General features: G+C 35.9%; 1 protein-coding gene across 8 annotated transcripts in view; it reads right to left on the minus strand.

Moving 5' to 3' along the window:
- Positions 1-12,675, minus strand: part of CEP72 (centrosomal protein 72) — a 54,563-nt gene extending 41,888 nt beyond the window's left edge. For 4 of the 8 annotated variants that reach the window (XR_015746011.1, XM_026678361.2, XM_087947652.1 and 1 more), the window contains exons 1-4: positions 12,234-12,671; positions 8,594-8,718; positions 7,653-7,845; positions 2,646-2,760 (exon numbers count right to left, since the gene is read on the minus strand). Coding sequence is in view for 7 of the 8 variants with exons in the window: in XM_026678361.2 (XP_026534146.1) it covers positions 2,646-2,760; positions 7,653-7,845; positions 8,594-8,718; positions 12,234-12,336 (536 nt within the window). In the remaining variant the exon portion in view is untranslated. Of the gene's footprint in view, positions 1-2,645; positions 2,761-7,652; positions 7,846-8,593; positions 8,719-12,233 lie in introns of all 8 variants that reach the window. The other 4 variants (XM_087947648.1, XM_087947651.1, XM_087947650.1 and 1 more) reach the window with 2 other exon arrangements.
- Positions 12,676-15,352: the final 2,677 nt, after the last annotated feature.

Here is a 15,352-nt window from a genome sequence, read left to right on the forward strand (position 1 = left end):
CTATATGGTTAGACAATAAAACATGGTAATGAAATATGTAGATTCTTAGAAAATAATAAATATATAAAGATGTATTCTTTTGTTATTATATCTACAAAATGTTTGTAGGATAGATGTGAGATGATAATATGAACTGTCATAAAACAAATTAAGTAAAATATGGATCATTTCGTAAAACATGAATGAATAAAAGTATAGTCAAATGATTCATTAACAATGATATTAATGTATTTAATATTTGATTGAAAATATGAGAATATATACAATGTAATTGTAATTGAAGACTATGAAATGGAAGCACAAAACAATTTGTAAACCAACCGACACACTGTATGTATATATATGGAAGATGGCATGATGTTTTTATGTTTCGTTTGTCTATGTTTGTCTTAAAAACCAATAATTTTTTTTAAAAAAAGAATCAGTTATTTCATAATTATTAATTCATAATTTCCATATCCTATTATACCTTATGAGATTAAGATACTGTGATCAACATAATTAATAAAATCTGTCCAGATTTGATAAAAGAGTGATTCTTGCCTCTGAAAGTATACACCTCTTTATTTTTTATAATGAAGTAATTTTACATTTTAGTTTCGGGCAGTTAGGGATGCTACCTAACAGTACTTTCTATTCCAAACATTTGGCTGATAATAATAATAAAGGTTCAGATAATAACTCCTGCCATGCTCCTTAATGGAGGGGTATAACATGTACCGTTTAGTCAATTACTTTACCATCACATGGATAAGCTCAGGATCCAAAAACAATGGATTGAGCAATGGGCCTTATCCAGCAACATGAAACGTAATGTGTAGAAAACCAAAGTTTTACAAGTAGGCAGGAAAAATCAAAGGTACAACTACAAATTAGGTGAAATCTGGCTCAAAAACAGTAACTCAAAAACTTTAAGAACAAATGCAAGTAAAGTCATAACTGAGAAGGCAGCAACAGACAATAAATGCTGCCACTGAAAAGAATTTTTTAAAAAAATTTGAACCATTTATTTGGGGGTTCAAGAAGATTGCATAGACTAACAACAAACAATGACATGACAAAGTAGCAACATTGATGCCTTGGGAAAAAAACATTTGCCAGCAAAGAAGAAGTGATGGGAATACAAAATAGACAAAGTTATAGAAAATGAAGAAGATAAGGTCCTCTGAGACTTTACAATTCAAACAAGCAAGCACCCACCTCAAAACACCTCAGACTTAACAATTGTAAAAAAAAAAAATTGGATAGTGGATGCTGCAGTACCTTGAGACAGCAGAAAGAACTTGAGAAAATCATAAAAACTAAAAACTATCAAATAAAAGTAGAACAATTGTGTAAGAAGAAGAAAGCAAAGATATTATCAATAGTAATAGGCACCTTGGCAGGGGTGAGATTCTACCGGTTCGGACCGGTTCAGTAGAACCAGTTGTTACAATTCTGTGCAGTTTGGAGAACTGGCAAATTGTGCCCTTAGATGGCCCCACCCCTCTCTGCCCTCTTCTCCCCTCCCCTCCCCGCCCAGTCAGTTCTTATTGTGTATGTACAACATCGCAACATCACTCACTATATTCTCCCCCACTGCCCTACCCCGCCCAATCACTCCTTATGGTATTTTTTCCCCCTCCCAACAACCAGCTGTTCCAATGATCAGCTGTGCCAGGATCCTCCTTGCTGTTTTACTACTTCACCCAGGCTTCCCTGAGGCCCACAAGGCAAAAAGGGCTTGTGGAGAGGGGTGCTGTGCGCCCTCCCAGCACTCCTTTTTTTGCCTCCTGGGCCTCAGGGAAGCCTTCTGGGAAGCTGTTTTTGCTCCGAGGAGGCTTCCCTGAGGCCCAGGAAGCCAAAAAAAAAAAAAAGAAGAAGGTGCGGGGGGTGTTGCAAAAACAAAGAAAAATCCACACCCACCCAGTCACATGGCCACTCCCACCTAGCCACTCCCACAGAACCGGTAGTAAAAATATTTGCATCCCACCCCTCCACCTTGAGTGTAATCCCAAAATATTTGGAGAACCATCTAAATACGATTAGCATTGCTAAACCACCATCAGTTATTTGCACAAGCAGTTTTACTTGGAATAACATATCTTAAATCCTATGACCAAATCTTTAATATTATTAAACAGCAACATTTGCCTACCCCAGGCACTTGGGAAGGACTCGCTGGTTGTATAAAATGCCAAATCCAGTCTAAACATCCAGGTGACTGTGCAACCAACTATATTATTATATTATAACAATATAATAGTATAATAATTTAATATAAAATATTGTATTGATTTATTTTATATATAATATATGCAATATTATAATAAAACAAAATAATGTAATAATATTATCTAGCAAAATTGGCTAATTACTGAAAGTTTAGAATCAAGACCTGAAGCTTTAGAATGTATCTGGTGCAGCCCAGATAGAAGAATAGTACTGGAAGCTCCATTTTTTAATTTTTATTTTATTTAGATGTAAAGTTTATTTTTAAATCTGATTCCAAAAGTGTTTCCTAGCTTTTGCAAGCCTGGCTTGAAAAACAAAAATAGAAAAACAATCTCATTGCAATAACATGAATTCCATTAGAATTTCAGTGATGGTCTCCAACATTTTCAAAACTGTGATATTGTCATTTCTTCATTTTATTTTTTTAATACCTGCTAGGTTTAATTCTTTTGGCTAAAACTGCAGATTTCTTGAATGTATAAGCGTAATCAGAAGTAAAATGCAAAAGAGATGCTTTTCGGTCACTTTCTGTTACAGGGCAATCATCTAAAAAAAAATCCAACATGACAATCAGTTATACAGATACTTTGAACACAATGTATAAATCCAAACTAGCAATTTTAATTAAACTGTTATTAAATACATTAATAAATAATATGAAATAATATTAAACATTATTTAATAATTTTAGAATGTGTATTTCAAAAAATAAATGACAGTGATTTTTTAAAAAAATATACATAAAAATAAAGGTACTATTAAGGAATTAAATACATATACATGTATACACACACATACATATACACATACAAACACACACACAAAATACCGTACCTATTATTTTTACAAATAACACAGTGAATTGAATATATCCAATATACCTTCATCTTCCTATTTTCCCCATTATAACCCTGGGAGATTAGTTGGGCTGAGATAAAGTGAATGGCCTAAGGTTCGCCAGCTGGCTTTCATGACTATGGCAGTACTTGAATTCACCATCTCCTGCTTTCTACCCTGGTGCATTAACTACAAAACCAAACCTTCAAAATCTCAATTACAGCCTTGTTTAGTCATTTGCAGTCTCATGTTATCTCAAAACATTTTAAATAGGAACTAGGAAATAATTAACCACAAAAACTGACTCATACTGGCATTTTATTGTTCTGCTTATCTCTCTATAAACAGAAAATCTAACTCATCTTAACAGAGTAATCCAATATGAGAATTGGAAGGAATCTCAGAGGTCTTCTAGTATAACTTCCTGCTCAAACAGTACCATTTGAGACAGATGACTGTCCAATCTCTTAAAACTTCCAATGATCAAGTACTCACAATTTCTGGAGGCAAGGCATTTCAGTGTTCTTACCATCAGGAAATGTCTCATTAGTTCTAGGTTAGACTTCCCTTTGATAAGTTTCTATCCATTACCATCCACCTTCAGGTGCTTTGGAGAATAGGTCAATCTCTTTTCTTTGTGACAGCTGCTTAAATATTGGAAAACTGCTTTAATGTCACCCATAGTCCTTGTCTCAATACATTTCCAGTTCCTAGACTAGACATTCCCAGCTCCTAACTGGACATTCCCAGTTCCTAGACTAGATATTCCCAGTTCCTGCAAATGTTCATTTATTTCATTTATTTTAGCCTCCAGTCCTATTTAACTTTGTTGCTCTTCTCTGAACCTTTTCTATGGTCTCAATATCTTTTTTGGATTGTGTGACCAAAACTAGATGAAGTGTGGTCTCACCAGTGCAGTATAAAGCAACAGTAACATCTGGTGTGATCTTGATATTATCCCTCTATTGAGGGAGCCAAGGACTGCATTGGCTTTTTTGGCAACCGCAGCACACTGCTGGCTCATATTTGGTTGTCCATTAGGACTCTTAGATCCGTCTCACATTTACTACTAATGAGCAAGCTACCACTTATCCAATCTTTGTATTTTCTTGCCTAAGTGTACAACTTTAGTTTTCTCACTGAACTGCATTTTGTTGGATAGGTCCCAGTGCTCCAGTCTGTTAAACCCCTTTTGGATCTTGAACCTATCTTCTAAAGTGCTGACTATTCCCCCCAGCTTAGTGTCATCTGCAAATTTTATGAATTCCCTTTCTATCCACTCATCTGAACCATTTACTGTGCCTAGGATAGAACCTTGACGTACCCACTGCATGTCTTCCTCCATGTAGATGTAACTCCATTAAAGATTATATGTTGAATTCAGTTGGTCAGCCAGTTATGAATCCACCAGGTAATAATGCTGTCTAACCCACATTTTTCTATCTCACAAAATAGTACAGGTAGTCTTCAACTTACAAACATTTGTTTTGAGATTGTTCAAAATTACAATTAAAATGACAAAAGGACCTATGACCATTTTTCACATTTACAACCAGAGGTGGTATTCAAAAGGTTCTGACCAGTTCTGAAGAACCGGTAGTAGAAATTTTGAGTCAGTTTGGAGAACCGGCAAATACTACATCTGACAGATTTTACAGTATCCTTCCCCTCCGACGCCCACCAAACCACGCCTACAGAACCGCTAGTAAACAAATTTGAATCCCATCAGTGCTTACATCTATTGTTGCATCCAGGTTGTCAAGTGATCAAATTTCAGACGCGTGGTAACTGATTCATATGTATGACTGTTCTAGTGTCTCAGGATCATGTGATCACCTTTTGTGACCTTCTGATAAGCAGTCATTGGGGGAGCCTATTCACTTAACAACCTTGTGACTAATTTAACAACTGCAGTGATTTTCTTAATAACTATGGAAAGAAAAGTTGTAAAATGGGGCAAAACTCACTTAACAATTGTTTCGTTTAACAATGGAAATTTTGGGATTAATTCTGGTCTTAAGTAGAGGACTATCTGTATATATGTTGTGATCTACTTTGCCTTAATAAAGTCCAAGTATATTATCTTCAAAGCATTTTGCTTACCCATTAATTTAGTAACTTTGTTTTTGACAAACTCATATTGGCTTCTAGTAATGATTTTGCTTGCTTCTAGAATGTTTGCAGATCTGTTGCTGATTGGTCTGTAGTTTCTTGGATCCATTTTTTTCCTTTTTTTGAAGAAGAGAAACCACATCAACTGTTTTCCAGTCCTCTGGTAGTTCTTCGGTGGTCCAGGATCTTGGAATTATATGAATCAGTTGGTTCCAAAATCACATTTGCCAGCTTCTTCAGAACTCTGGGATGTAAACCACCTGGCTGATTTGAATTAATCTAGAGTGGATAGGTATTATTATTTTGTTGCCTCTTTTGATTTCTGATATTACTTTTCCATCTTTTCTGATATTACTTTTGATAAATTGGACTCCCCCCCTTTTGTGTGTAGACAGATGCAAAGAATGAATTAAGCAGTTCCACTTTCCATCTACCGCCCATCACCTTCTTGCCCTCTTCTCCCATTAGTGGATCAAATGTTTCCATGACTTTTTTTTGTTCTTTACATGTTGCAAGAAGCTTTTCTATTATTATTCTTATTGACATTTATTGCAAGTTGTAGTCTATCCTGAGCCTTAGTTTTCCTGACTTCATCTTTGCAAATTCGGGTATTTGCTGATATTCAGTCTTAGTTATGTGCTCCTGTTTCCATTTTATATATTTGCCCTTTTTGTCTTTCAGTTTATCAGTTATTTATGCAGCAATCTCTTGCGGGGTCTCTTATTTTTCCTTTTTATTGGTATTGTGCTTGACTGGGCTTCTATAATCTGTTTTTCAGAAACTTCTTGGATTGTTTTTCCATTAAAGATTTCTATTTATGTAATTTTTCTAAATTTTCTCTAAATTTGTTGAAATCAGCTCTTTTAAGGTATGAATTCCAATAACACATGGCTACTCTTGCAAAGTTCCTGTAATCAACTCCTTCTTATCATTTTATTTTGGCTAGTGAAAATTAAATCCAGTGTAACTGACCCTGTAGTTCTCTTCTCTACTTTTTGAGAGGCATAGATGTCTGCTTGGTTCCTCAGAAATCTGTTTGATCTCCCACTAGGTGCAGAATTTGTCTCCCAGTTGATGTCAGGATAGTTGATGTCATTACTATTGTGTTGTGCTTTCTGCATACCTTTAAATAGCTAGTTAGCCAAAAATTCATCTATTTCTTCTGATTGGTTGGGTGGTGTGTAATATATACTAATGGCAATGTCATTTCTTTTCCCTTTTATATTAACCCAAATGCATTTAAGGTTTTCATGATTGTTTTGCTAAATTTCTATAGAGGTATAATTTTTTTTATATATTGCGCAACTCAACCTTCTCTTCTATTAGTTCTATTTTGTTTTGGTTTTTTTTGAACAATTTGAATCCTTCTCTCTGTATGTTCTAGTCATGGGTTTCAACCTGCTGAATTTCGGTAATGGCAGTAATGTTATATCTGCCCTCATGTACTACGATAAAGTTCATCTGGTTTGTTACTCATACTCCTCCTAAAATAGGAAATATAGGAAGCAAATACGGGGGACATTAAAAAAGATTCAAATGTCTATACACTAACACTCAGTGTTAGTGTATAGGCATTTGGGTCCTTTTTAGTGACCCTGTGTTTACTTCTTCTATTTTATATTTAAATTCCCCTTCTTTCTTATTATTGGTTGATTACCCTTTGGATTTATATTAGGAATTCGCTTCTGAAAATTTGTCTCCCTCCCTCTCCAATTTTAGTTTAAATATCTTTGGATACAGCTAGCCACTTGGTTTCCAAAGACATTCTTCACAGTTCTTGTGAGGTGAAACCCATCCCTTGACAAAAAGCCCCTCGTGTAGATATTGAAGATCTACATCTTCAACTAAATCACACCATTTTCCATGATAGTTTTCCCCCCCACAAGGGGTTATATAGTTGTAGTATACACTGGCCAGCAAGGAAAGGTACACAGCTTTCTGCTGGAGGTCAACATTTCAAACCTATATTTCCTATTTCATTTTGACTAACACATCTAGGAAAACAATCTGTTGTCTTCTAAAGCCATGGAATATTTGGTTCTTCGGTTTTATTTTAGATATATGGCTGCAATACTGAAAAAAACAGACAATGGATTCCCCGAACTATTCTACAGTGGCTTTGAAAGTTAGTTTTTTCTGAGAAAAAAAATCTTTACTTCAGAAAATCTCATAAAGAGATGGTGTCTGTCTATGGTGGATTGTGAGTATCAGGCTAATGGTTCCTACATCTATTCTTCCTCTGCTCCAATCTCCTCAAACAACTAGATATAATTATATATATTTACATCTACCAATATTATATGCAAACATAACCCACCAGAAAAAGAAATGGGAAGATCTCTATAATTGTCTCCTGCAACTACCTGAAATCAGCAAAATAAATTGTATGTGCTGGAATCATTCAAACTATAGATAAATTGTTAAAATTTCAAGTTTAATCCATAATCTAGCCACCTGACCAACAGTAAAATTTATGCAAGCCTACTTACCTAACTGTTTGAGATTAGGAAGCATATGTACAACAAAAAGGCGATAATCTGATTCATTTTTAACAACAGGATTCAGTCGGAAATCCACAACTTGAAGTGCAGTTAAATTGTGGAGTCGTAGCACTTCTGATAGAGAGGAGATGTGATTGAAGTAGAGATTGAGCTTTTCTAAGTATGTGAGATGTTTAAGGCCCTGTTTTAAAATATGAATAGAGTCTTCCTCAGTAACCCTTACTCTTGTAAAATGACTAAAACAGAATTGTGTCATAACATCTTCTTTTTCATACATATGTTTTATAATACTCGTTCAGAAAAGGGGAAAATTTACATCATGCAATTTGCTCCCCTTGGCACTCCATCACCTTCTATATCTACATATAGTGGATGCCTCTTTAAAGATGATATCTCAAGATGAGAATTAGAATAATGCTTATTTCTCAGAATCTCATCCTTGTCAGATATTTCAGATGTGTAGGCTGTTAAATTATAGATCAATTTACAGTGATCCATACAAGTCAGTGAACTTTATTGAATTTTCAATATATATGCATAAATACAATCTAAAATATAATCTATTTTAGTCCCAAGACTAAATGAAGAGAATTATGTTAAACAAATTAGTTCAAAAATATTATACGTGTTCATTTATTCATTGAAGAAAATTGCTCACCTGAACTAAAATAAATACTTTAACACATAGGGAATGCCTTTTATTTTTCACATTTTAAATATCTGCCTCAGCAGTCCCTTTACTACTTGTTACAGAGTAATTTTATTCTGCACATATGGAAAATCTCTATACGTTTGCTTTATTATATCAGAATATTTTCACGTCAAGATCATTTCAATTGTTAAGTGGTAAAACAGATGTATTTAATAAATCCAAAAATAAAATCCCCAAATATACAATGGAAAATATACAAACTCCCTAAATTTTTTACCTCCAGTGTAGTTAGTGCATTGCGTGAGAGGTCAAGAGATTTCAGATAAACAAATTTTTTCAAGGAGTTTCCTAAATGACTGATCCTTTCATACATTCCAGGAAGAGACAACACTCGGATATCAGCTGAAATGAAACATTGCTGGCAATTTAATATAATGACTTACTTTTGACAGTCCTTATAAAAAAAAGGGGGGAGGGAATCAGACATATACAGCGAGTTGGGGGATTTTAAAAACAAAGAATCACCAGAGGATATTTGTAGCTCAGAGTTGAACTAGGTAACATCATCATAATTCCTTGATTGGGGTGCTGTTTATGGCAAGGAACTACTAACTTAGATAATCATACCATAAACAGTGTCCTAATAACAACCACGAACAACACTCCCTCCAACACTGACAGGGCAAGCTACACAATCATATATAGGCACACACAGAGAACAAATTCCACCACATTTTAGCATTGATTATATATTATCTAGTTGGGTAATCAAGCTTAAAGAGCACCAACGATCTCACAATCAAAAGAATTGTAAGGCATGATTTTGGCCATTGCTTCCAACTTCAAATTAAAACATTCCAGATAAATGACTATCTACTCTCTATTTTCACATATTTACTGAAGAGAAGCCTATCATTTGCTTAGATAATAATTGATTCTATTGCAAAGTGATTTAACAATTAGTATTTTTTTCTGCAATATTCAATTAAATTCTGCCTATACTTCCCTGAAATCCATTACAGGTAGTACTCACAACCATTCATTTAGCCACTGTTCAATGGCACTGAAAAAAGTGATTTATTGTTTGCACTTACAACCATTGCAGCATCCCCATGGTTATGGCCAAAATTCAGGCATTTCACTATCTGCATATATTTAGAAAGGTGGCAGCATGCTGGAGTTATGTGATGGCAGCCTTCCTATCCAGCTTCCAACAAGCAAAGTCAATGGGGGAATTCACTTAATGACCACACAATTCACTTAAAAACTGCAATTATTTGCTTAACAACTTTGAAAAGGTCATAAAGTTGGATGCAACTCACTTAAATAACCACCTTGTTTAGCAATGAATATTTTGATCTCAAATCAAGAACTAGCTATATGCCTTCTACTGCATTCTGGAACTGAAATAGGACTTGCATACACATACATACCGAGACATACACGAGACACACACACACACAGATATACACAATCATACAATTATTTTACAAAAAAGAATAGAAAAGAAAAAGCCATAGAACCCATGACTGATATTCAGTTTGTAATCTCTTATTCTAGCTTAATTTCCTCATGTACCAACCTAGTTATTTCCCATTTTAAACTTATGTACCTGCTTCTGCTTTTTAAATGAAGACCATATATTTGCCTCTAGGTTTTTTAAGCCAAATCATTTAAACAATCAAGGTAGTTCTGCATTTTACTAAAACCTTTTGCAGCGTTAGCCTTCTCTTCCAATAATGCATCATCTAAAATCTGCTAAACTTGCCCTTTGCTAATTCATCCAGATCATTAACAAAAACGTTGAGAAATAGACAACTCAGGACTAAACCTTGTGGTATTCCACTTGATGCAATAGATAAACGTGGAGACTGTGGATGGGCAAAATAAGAGGCAGAAATATTATATATGCTCTATTGATTTATGTAAAATAAAAGTGAGATATATAGGTAATAATTTAAAAAACTTTCAGTGAAGAATAAAATAGCTAATACTTTTTAAGAATCATAAATTATATTTTCAACAATGTTTTTGATTGGTTTCTTTAAATTTGATTTTTTAAAACAATTATGTAGCCATTTTCTCATCCAGTTCACAGATCCAATCATCACTACATACTTTGTCAAACATTTTCTTGAAATTAAAATGATTAAATTTATGGCAGAGTGTCTTGTTATCTGAGGGATCAACTATCTCAATTAAATTTAATCTCCAACAGATTATTCCGGCAGAATGGATATGCTCCAGATCTCCTCAAGTTGAATACTGCTAAATTGTGGAATCAAGTAAATGCATCTTCTCTGTTGCTGCCCCTGCCCTCTGAAATAGCACCTCCCCCAAATGTATAATGCCAATTCCCACTGAATTCCACAAGATCCCTAAGAGCTGCCTGTTCCCAGATTATTTGACTTGGAGCTTCTGTTACATTTTTATTGTATGATTATTTCTTGTCCAAGCTGCCATTTTATGTTTTAACTATTTTAATTATGTATTTGTAAATCACCATATGGAATGGGCACCCATAAATAATAAATAAGTTTTATTAAAACATATATCCTTCCAAGGCTCCAGAAACTTTAAGTGGGTAACAATAAGATTAAAAAAATAAAATAACACCCCCATCTAAGAATTAAATTGGTCTACACTGACTTATGGAAAGTGGACATCAAATGAGAAGTTGCCAAAGATACTTTTTTTTAAAAGGAAATAACAGAGATGGCAAAAAATGCATCTGAAAATACAATTGTTTACAATTTTGGATAATGTATTATATTGTTGTACTCAAAAGAAATCAAAATATATATGCTACTGCTGTTAGTTCAATCTTGCCAGCTTCTATCAACTTAGAGTTCACTATGAAAAGATTACAGAGATGCAATTAATGACTTATTTTGGATTTTCTACTGTATTCAATGAGAAAGAAAGAGGGAAAGGGAAGGAAAGGAAGAAGAGGAAAGGAGAGGGAGAGGAAAAAGAGAAAAACAGTAATGGGCGGGAGGGAGGGAGAGGAGGGAAAGGAGGCAGAGAGCCATTTCCCACTGACAACACTGGGAAACCTGGGTAGGCGGAAGTGCCATTGAGTTGGCCATGCCCACCCAGGTTTTGTGGCTCCCATGTTTTCTTTTCTATGGGAAACGGGTCCAAATGGCTCTTTGAGTGTTTAAGGTTGCAGAACCCCTGGTATAGGGTCTCCTGCTTAAGCAGGAGGTTAGACTAGATGACCTACAAAGCTCCTCCCAACTCTGTTATACTATTCCTATTCACTTTATAATACTCACTATAAGTTTTAATTGTACCTGGAAGCAGTCACACATGAAGATGAAAAATGGCATCATAATGCCTATTATTCAATTTAGCTACTTATGTCAGATGTGATACAAATAAGTTGCATTTTGTGTGATAACACCATAATTTTGATATCAAAGGGATATCAAAATTAATCCATAACGACACCACTAGTTGTTGTGGCATTCACTCACAGCATGCAAATTGCAGTAGTCGTGAAGCCTTAAATACAATTCACACACAGCATTTCTATTATCTATTTTAAAATCTTCCTAGACAGAACTGCCCTTTAGCTTTCTTGGATCCCAAATCTATCGAAAATACAATATATATTGCTCTCTTACAGGACGATTGCTTCATATTAAAATGAGCCCGATTCTTCTAATTCTTAAAAGAATTGAGAAATACTAAGGAAGGGACATTCTCATGAAAAGATCATTCTTCCCCCTATTAGGAAGCGACCTGTCAAATAATACAACCGAATATCTTCATTGGTTTTCTCTATTTCCTCTGCCCGTCTTTTGCCGCTTTTGATCATCTCTTCCTAATAAGAGGCAAAACGGCGACTAAAAAAAGCCGCCTTCTCTCGCAGCCATGATCCAACTTCCCATGCCCAAAAGGTGGATGATCACCGAGATTTTGGCGCCTCAGGTTGACTCTTTCTCGAACATCTTCTTCAGTCAGCAAGATTCCGAGTGCATCCGTGGTTCTCAAATAGTTATGTACTCCATACATAACAAACTGTAACTCCGCGCAGCCGACAAATCAAAACTAACGCCGCAAGTCAACGCGGCAGCCTTCAAAACAAAAGAAACTGCGCATGAGCCCGATCGAGCTGAGGAACCAATTTAAATTTGTATGAGTTTGAACTGTCCTATGGAAGTGCTCAGCTACTCAGTTAGATTTTTCTCCAGTTCCTAGGCAACGGTACGCAGGTAAATCCACTCCACGCTGTTCGCGTATTCCGAGGGGTGGTTGCATAGATATAACTATACAGAACATCCAAAATGACGAAGATTGGGAGTCTGCACAGTCTATGCACAGATACACAAACAGAAACCACTTTATTTTCTGTAAAAGACCTAAGAAAGAATGAGGATATTACTTGACATATTAAGCATAACTTCATTTTTCAAAACAAAAATTAGTGACAGTTAAAATGTGTAGCTTTGGCTGAAATATTGCTTACTTTTTGATCTGATTATATCTAATTTCCATAGAGATGGGAAGGCCGTAAGAGAATACAATCGGTTGTAATCCATTTTAAGCAACTGGTATGATAGTACTATTTTAAAAGTGGAGCTGCCAATCTACTTTTCAAATCTACTCTTTCAAATATTATATAATCTTGATTTTAATTTTTGTCTTTCATTATACCACATGTAAATTATTATTTATTTATGCCAATTATTTAATACCAGTATTTTATTGGAATCATCGGGAACAGAAAATATTTGTAAAATATTCATTTTAATGCCTTGCAATTATTTCTAGCCAATTTTTCTCCATTTTTTTTGTTAAATGAAGTCACCTCAAGAACTGCTTTATTGATAAAGGGCAATGATTTCAAATATTTGTGGGTTTAGATTCTTTCCTAAAATCTGTATTTAGATGCTGTATTTAATCTCAGTGATACTTGGGCTTCTAACTATCCCTAGCAAAATGTTACATTTTAGAGTTTGAATATATAAGTTCAAGAAGATTTTAAAGGGTGTGGGTGTGCGTGTAAGCATGTATGTTTGTATATAGGTATATTAATTTGTGTGTGTATGTGTATCCAATTCTGTGTAGTAGCAGAATTTAACTTCATAATTAACACACTTCAAAAATATGGGACAAAAAAGATAACTTTGAATTATTAATCAGGAAGAAAAACAAGATTTTATAATTATTACTGACAACTTAGCACGTAACTCCCATGGAATGTAGCAAATGAAGTTTGGAAATCATTCAAAAGGAATAAAGTGCAGTAGAAAAGTAGGAATTGAATAAAATTACAGGGATGAAAAGTCCTATCCAATTTCAGGTGATCAAAATCCATACTTTTTTAAAATTTAATAGATTTAATTTAACTTAATTTAATAATTTAATAGGTGGCCTATCTGAGCTGCTGGGCCTAGTCTCATTCTCTGGGTGGGCATCAGCAGCATCAGTGAAGGTAGCAGAAGTGGGATGGACAGCAGTGGAAAGAAGAAAGACAATGGCAGTCCCAGTGGTCTTCCCAGGGAGCATGTCTAGGACCCAACAGCATCAGCCCTGGCAAACTAGCTAAGCAGCCATGCCTAGGCTCTGCTTGCTGGCAGGGGCAGCAGCATTGGTGGTGGCAGCAACAGCAGCCCACATGGAATTGAGGGCCATTGTGACATTTCTAAGATACAGGGGATACTGTTCAGGAAGAGGATTAGGGCCTGAAGGAACTATGAGCTTGCTCTTATGATGAGAACCTAAGGGTGGCTAGTGTATCTATGTGAATGTTGGTAACCCTTTACCCAGAGTGAGAGTCAAGTGAAGGGTTTTGAATGAGTCAGTCCTCCTCCTTGCTGGTCAATGAGAAAGACTGGACAGAGAAACGTATGGCATATTCAGAGCCTAGACAGCATTCAGATGGAAGCCCAGAGATTTAGCTGCTGCTGCTGAATGCCAGATTGGTCAACAACAAGGCTCCCCTTACTGAGGAGGAGTATGCTGATCTGACATGCGCCACCAAGGCCTGACTGTCACCAGTTGGGGGGCAGGGTTCCCTTCTCAGAAGTATGTCCAGACAGATTTAGGGTTTGGTACCAGCCGAGACCTCAGGACAGGAGAGATCGGGTGGCAGTAGATATTTGCTCCCCATATTTCTGGCTGTAAGACCCTGTTTCAGGGATCAGATGGGATTGTTGCTAATCTACCAACCTCTCTGCTACATAGCAACTTCTTTGTCTGAACCTTTAGAGGCCATTTCAGTGTTGTCATTAGATTTCCCCAAATTTATGGTTCTGGTGACTTCAATCTTTCCTAAAGTCAGCCTTAGAAATGGCTTAAGAGTTCTTAAGAGTTCATCTCTATGACGACCACAGGCCTATCCAAATTATCATAGGTCCAACTCTGAACCAGAAAGCAGCTACAGAGCTTCTTAGACCACTAACTTTTACCAACAATTCATCTTATCATTTGCACAGATCACAGTCCCCATCACTAACTTGCATAAGACAAAATTGGTAGATAAACCTAAACCCAGCCTCTTAAATGGACTTTGGAATGCCAAGCAGCAGTTGAGAAGCTCAAACATCTGTTTGCAGCCAAACTGGTCCTGAAGCACCCCAATCCAAACACCCTTTTTGTCATCTAGCCTGATGCTAGCAATGTGGATGTGGGAGCTATGTTGCTTCAAAAGAATGAGGGCAGACAGGTAGAACCTTTCACTTACACTCCCAGGAAATTGTTAGCAAACAAGCAAAGGTGGGCAGTATGGAAAAAGGAGGGCACTCCTAACATGGAGGCACTTCCTTAAAGGGAGCAAAGTGCCTTTCAAAGTATGGACTGACTACAAGAACCTAGAGGCACTAAAACCCCTTCTAAGCAGGTGCAATAGGTGCAATACTTTAACTGCTTCAATATCACATTGCACTACCTCCCAAGAGGGGGGAACATCTGGCTGATGCATTATCAATTCAATTGCCCTAAAGCAGAAGTAGTCAAACCTCTACTCTCATCCAAACAACTGGTGGTCCAAGTGACCACCCAACGCAAGTGAAAGAAAACCAACAAA

This window comes from Notechis scutatus, chromosome Z (genome assembly GCF_049901735.1).
Source record: "Notechis scutatus isolate UNSWTSFEM ecotype Mainland chromosome Z, rNotScu1.2, whole genome shotgun sequence".
Taxonomy (NCBI): Eukaryota; Metazoa; Chordata; class Lepidosauria; order Squamata; family Elapidae; genus Notechis; species Notechis scutatus.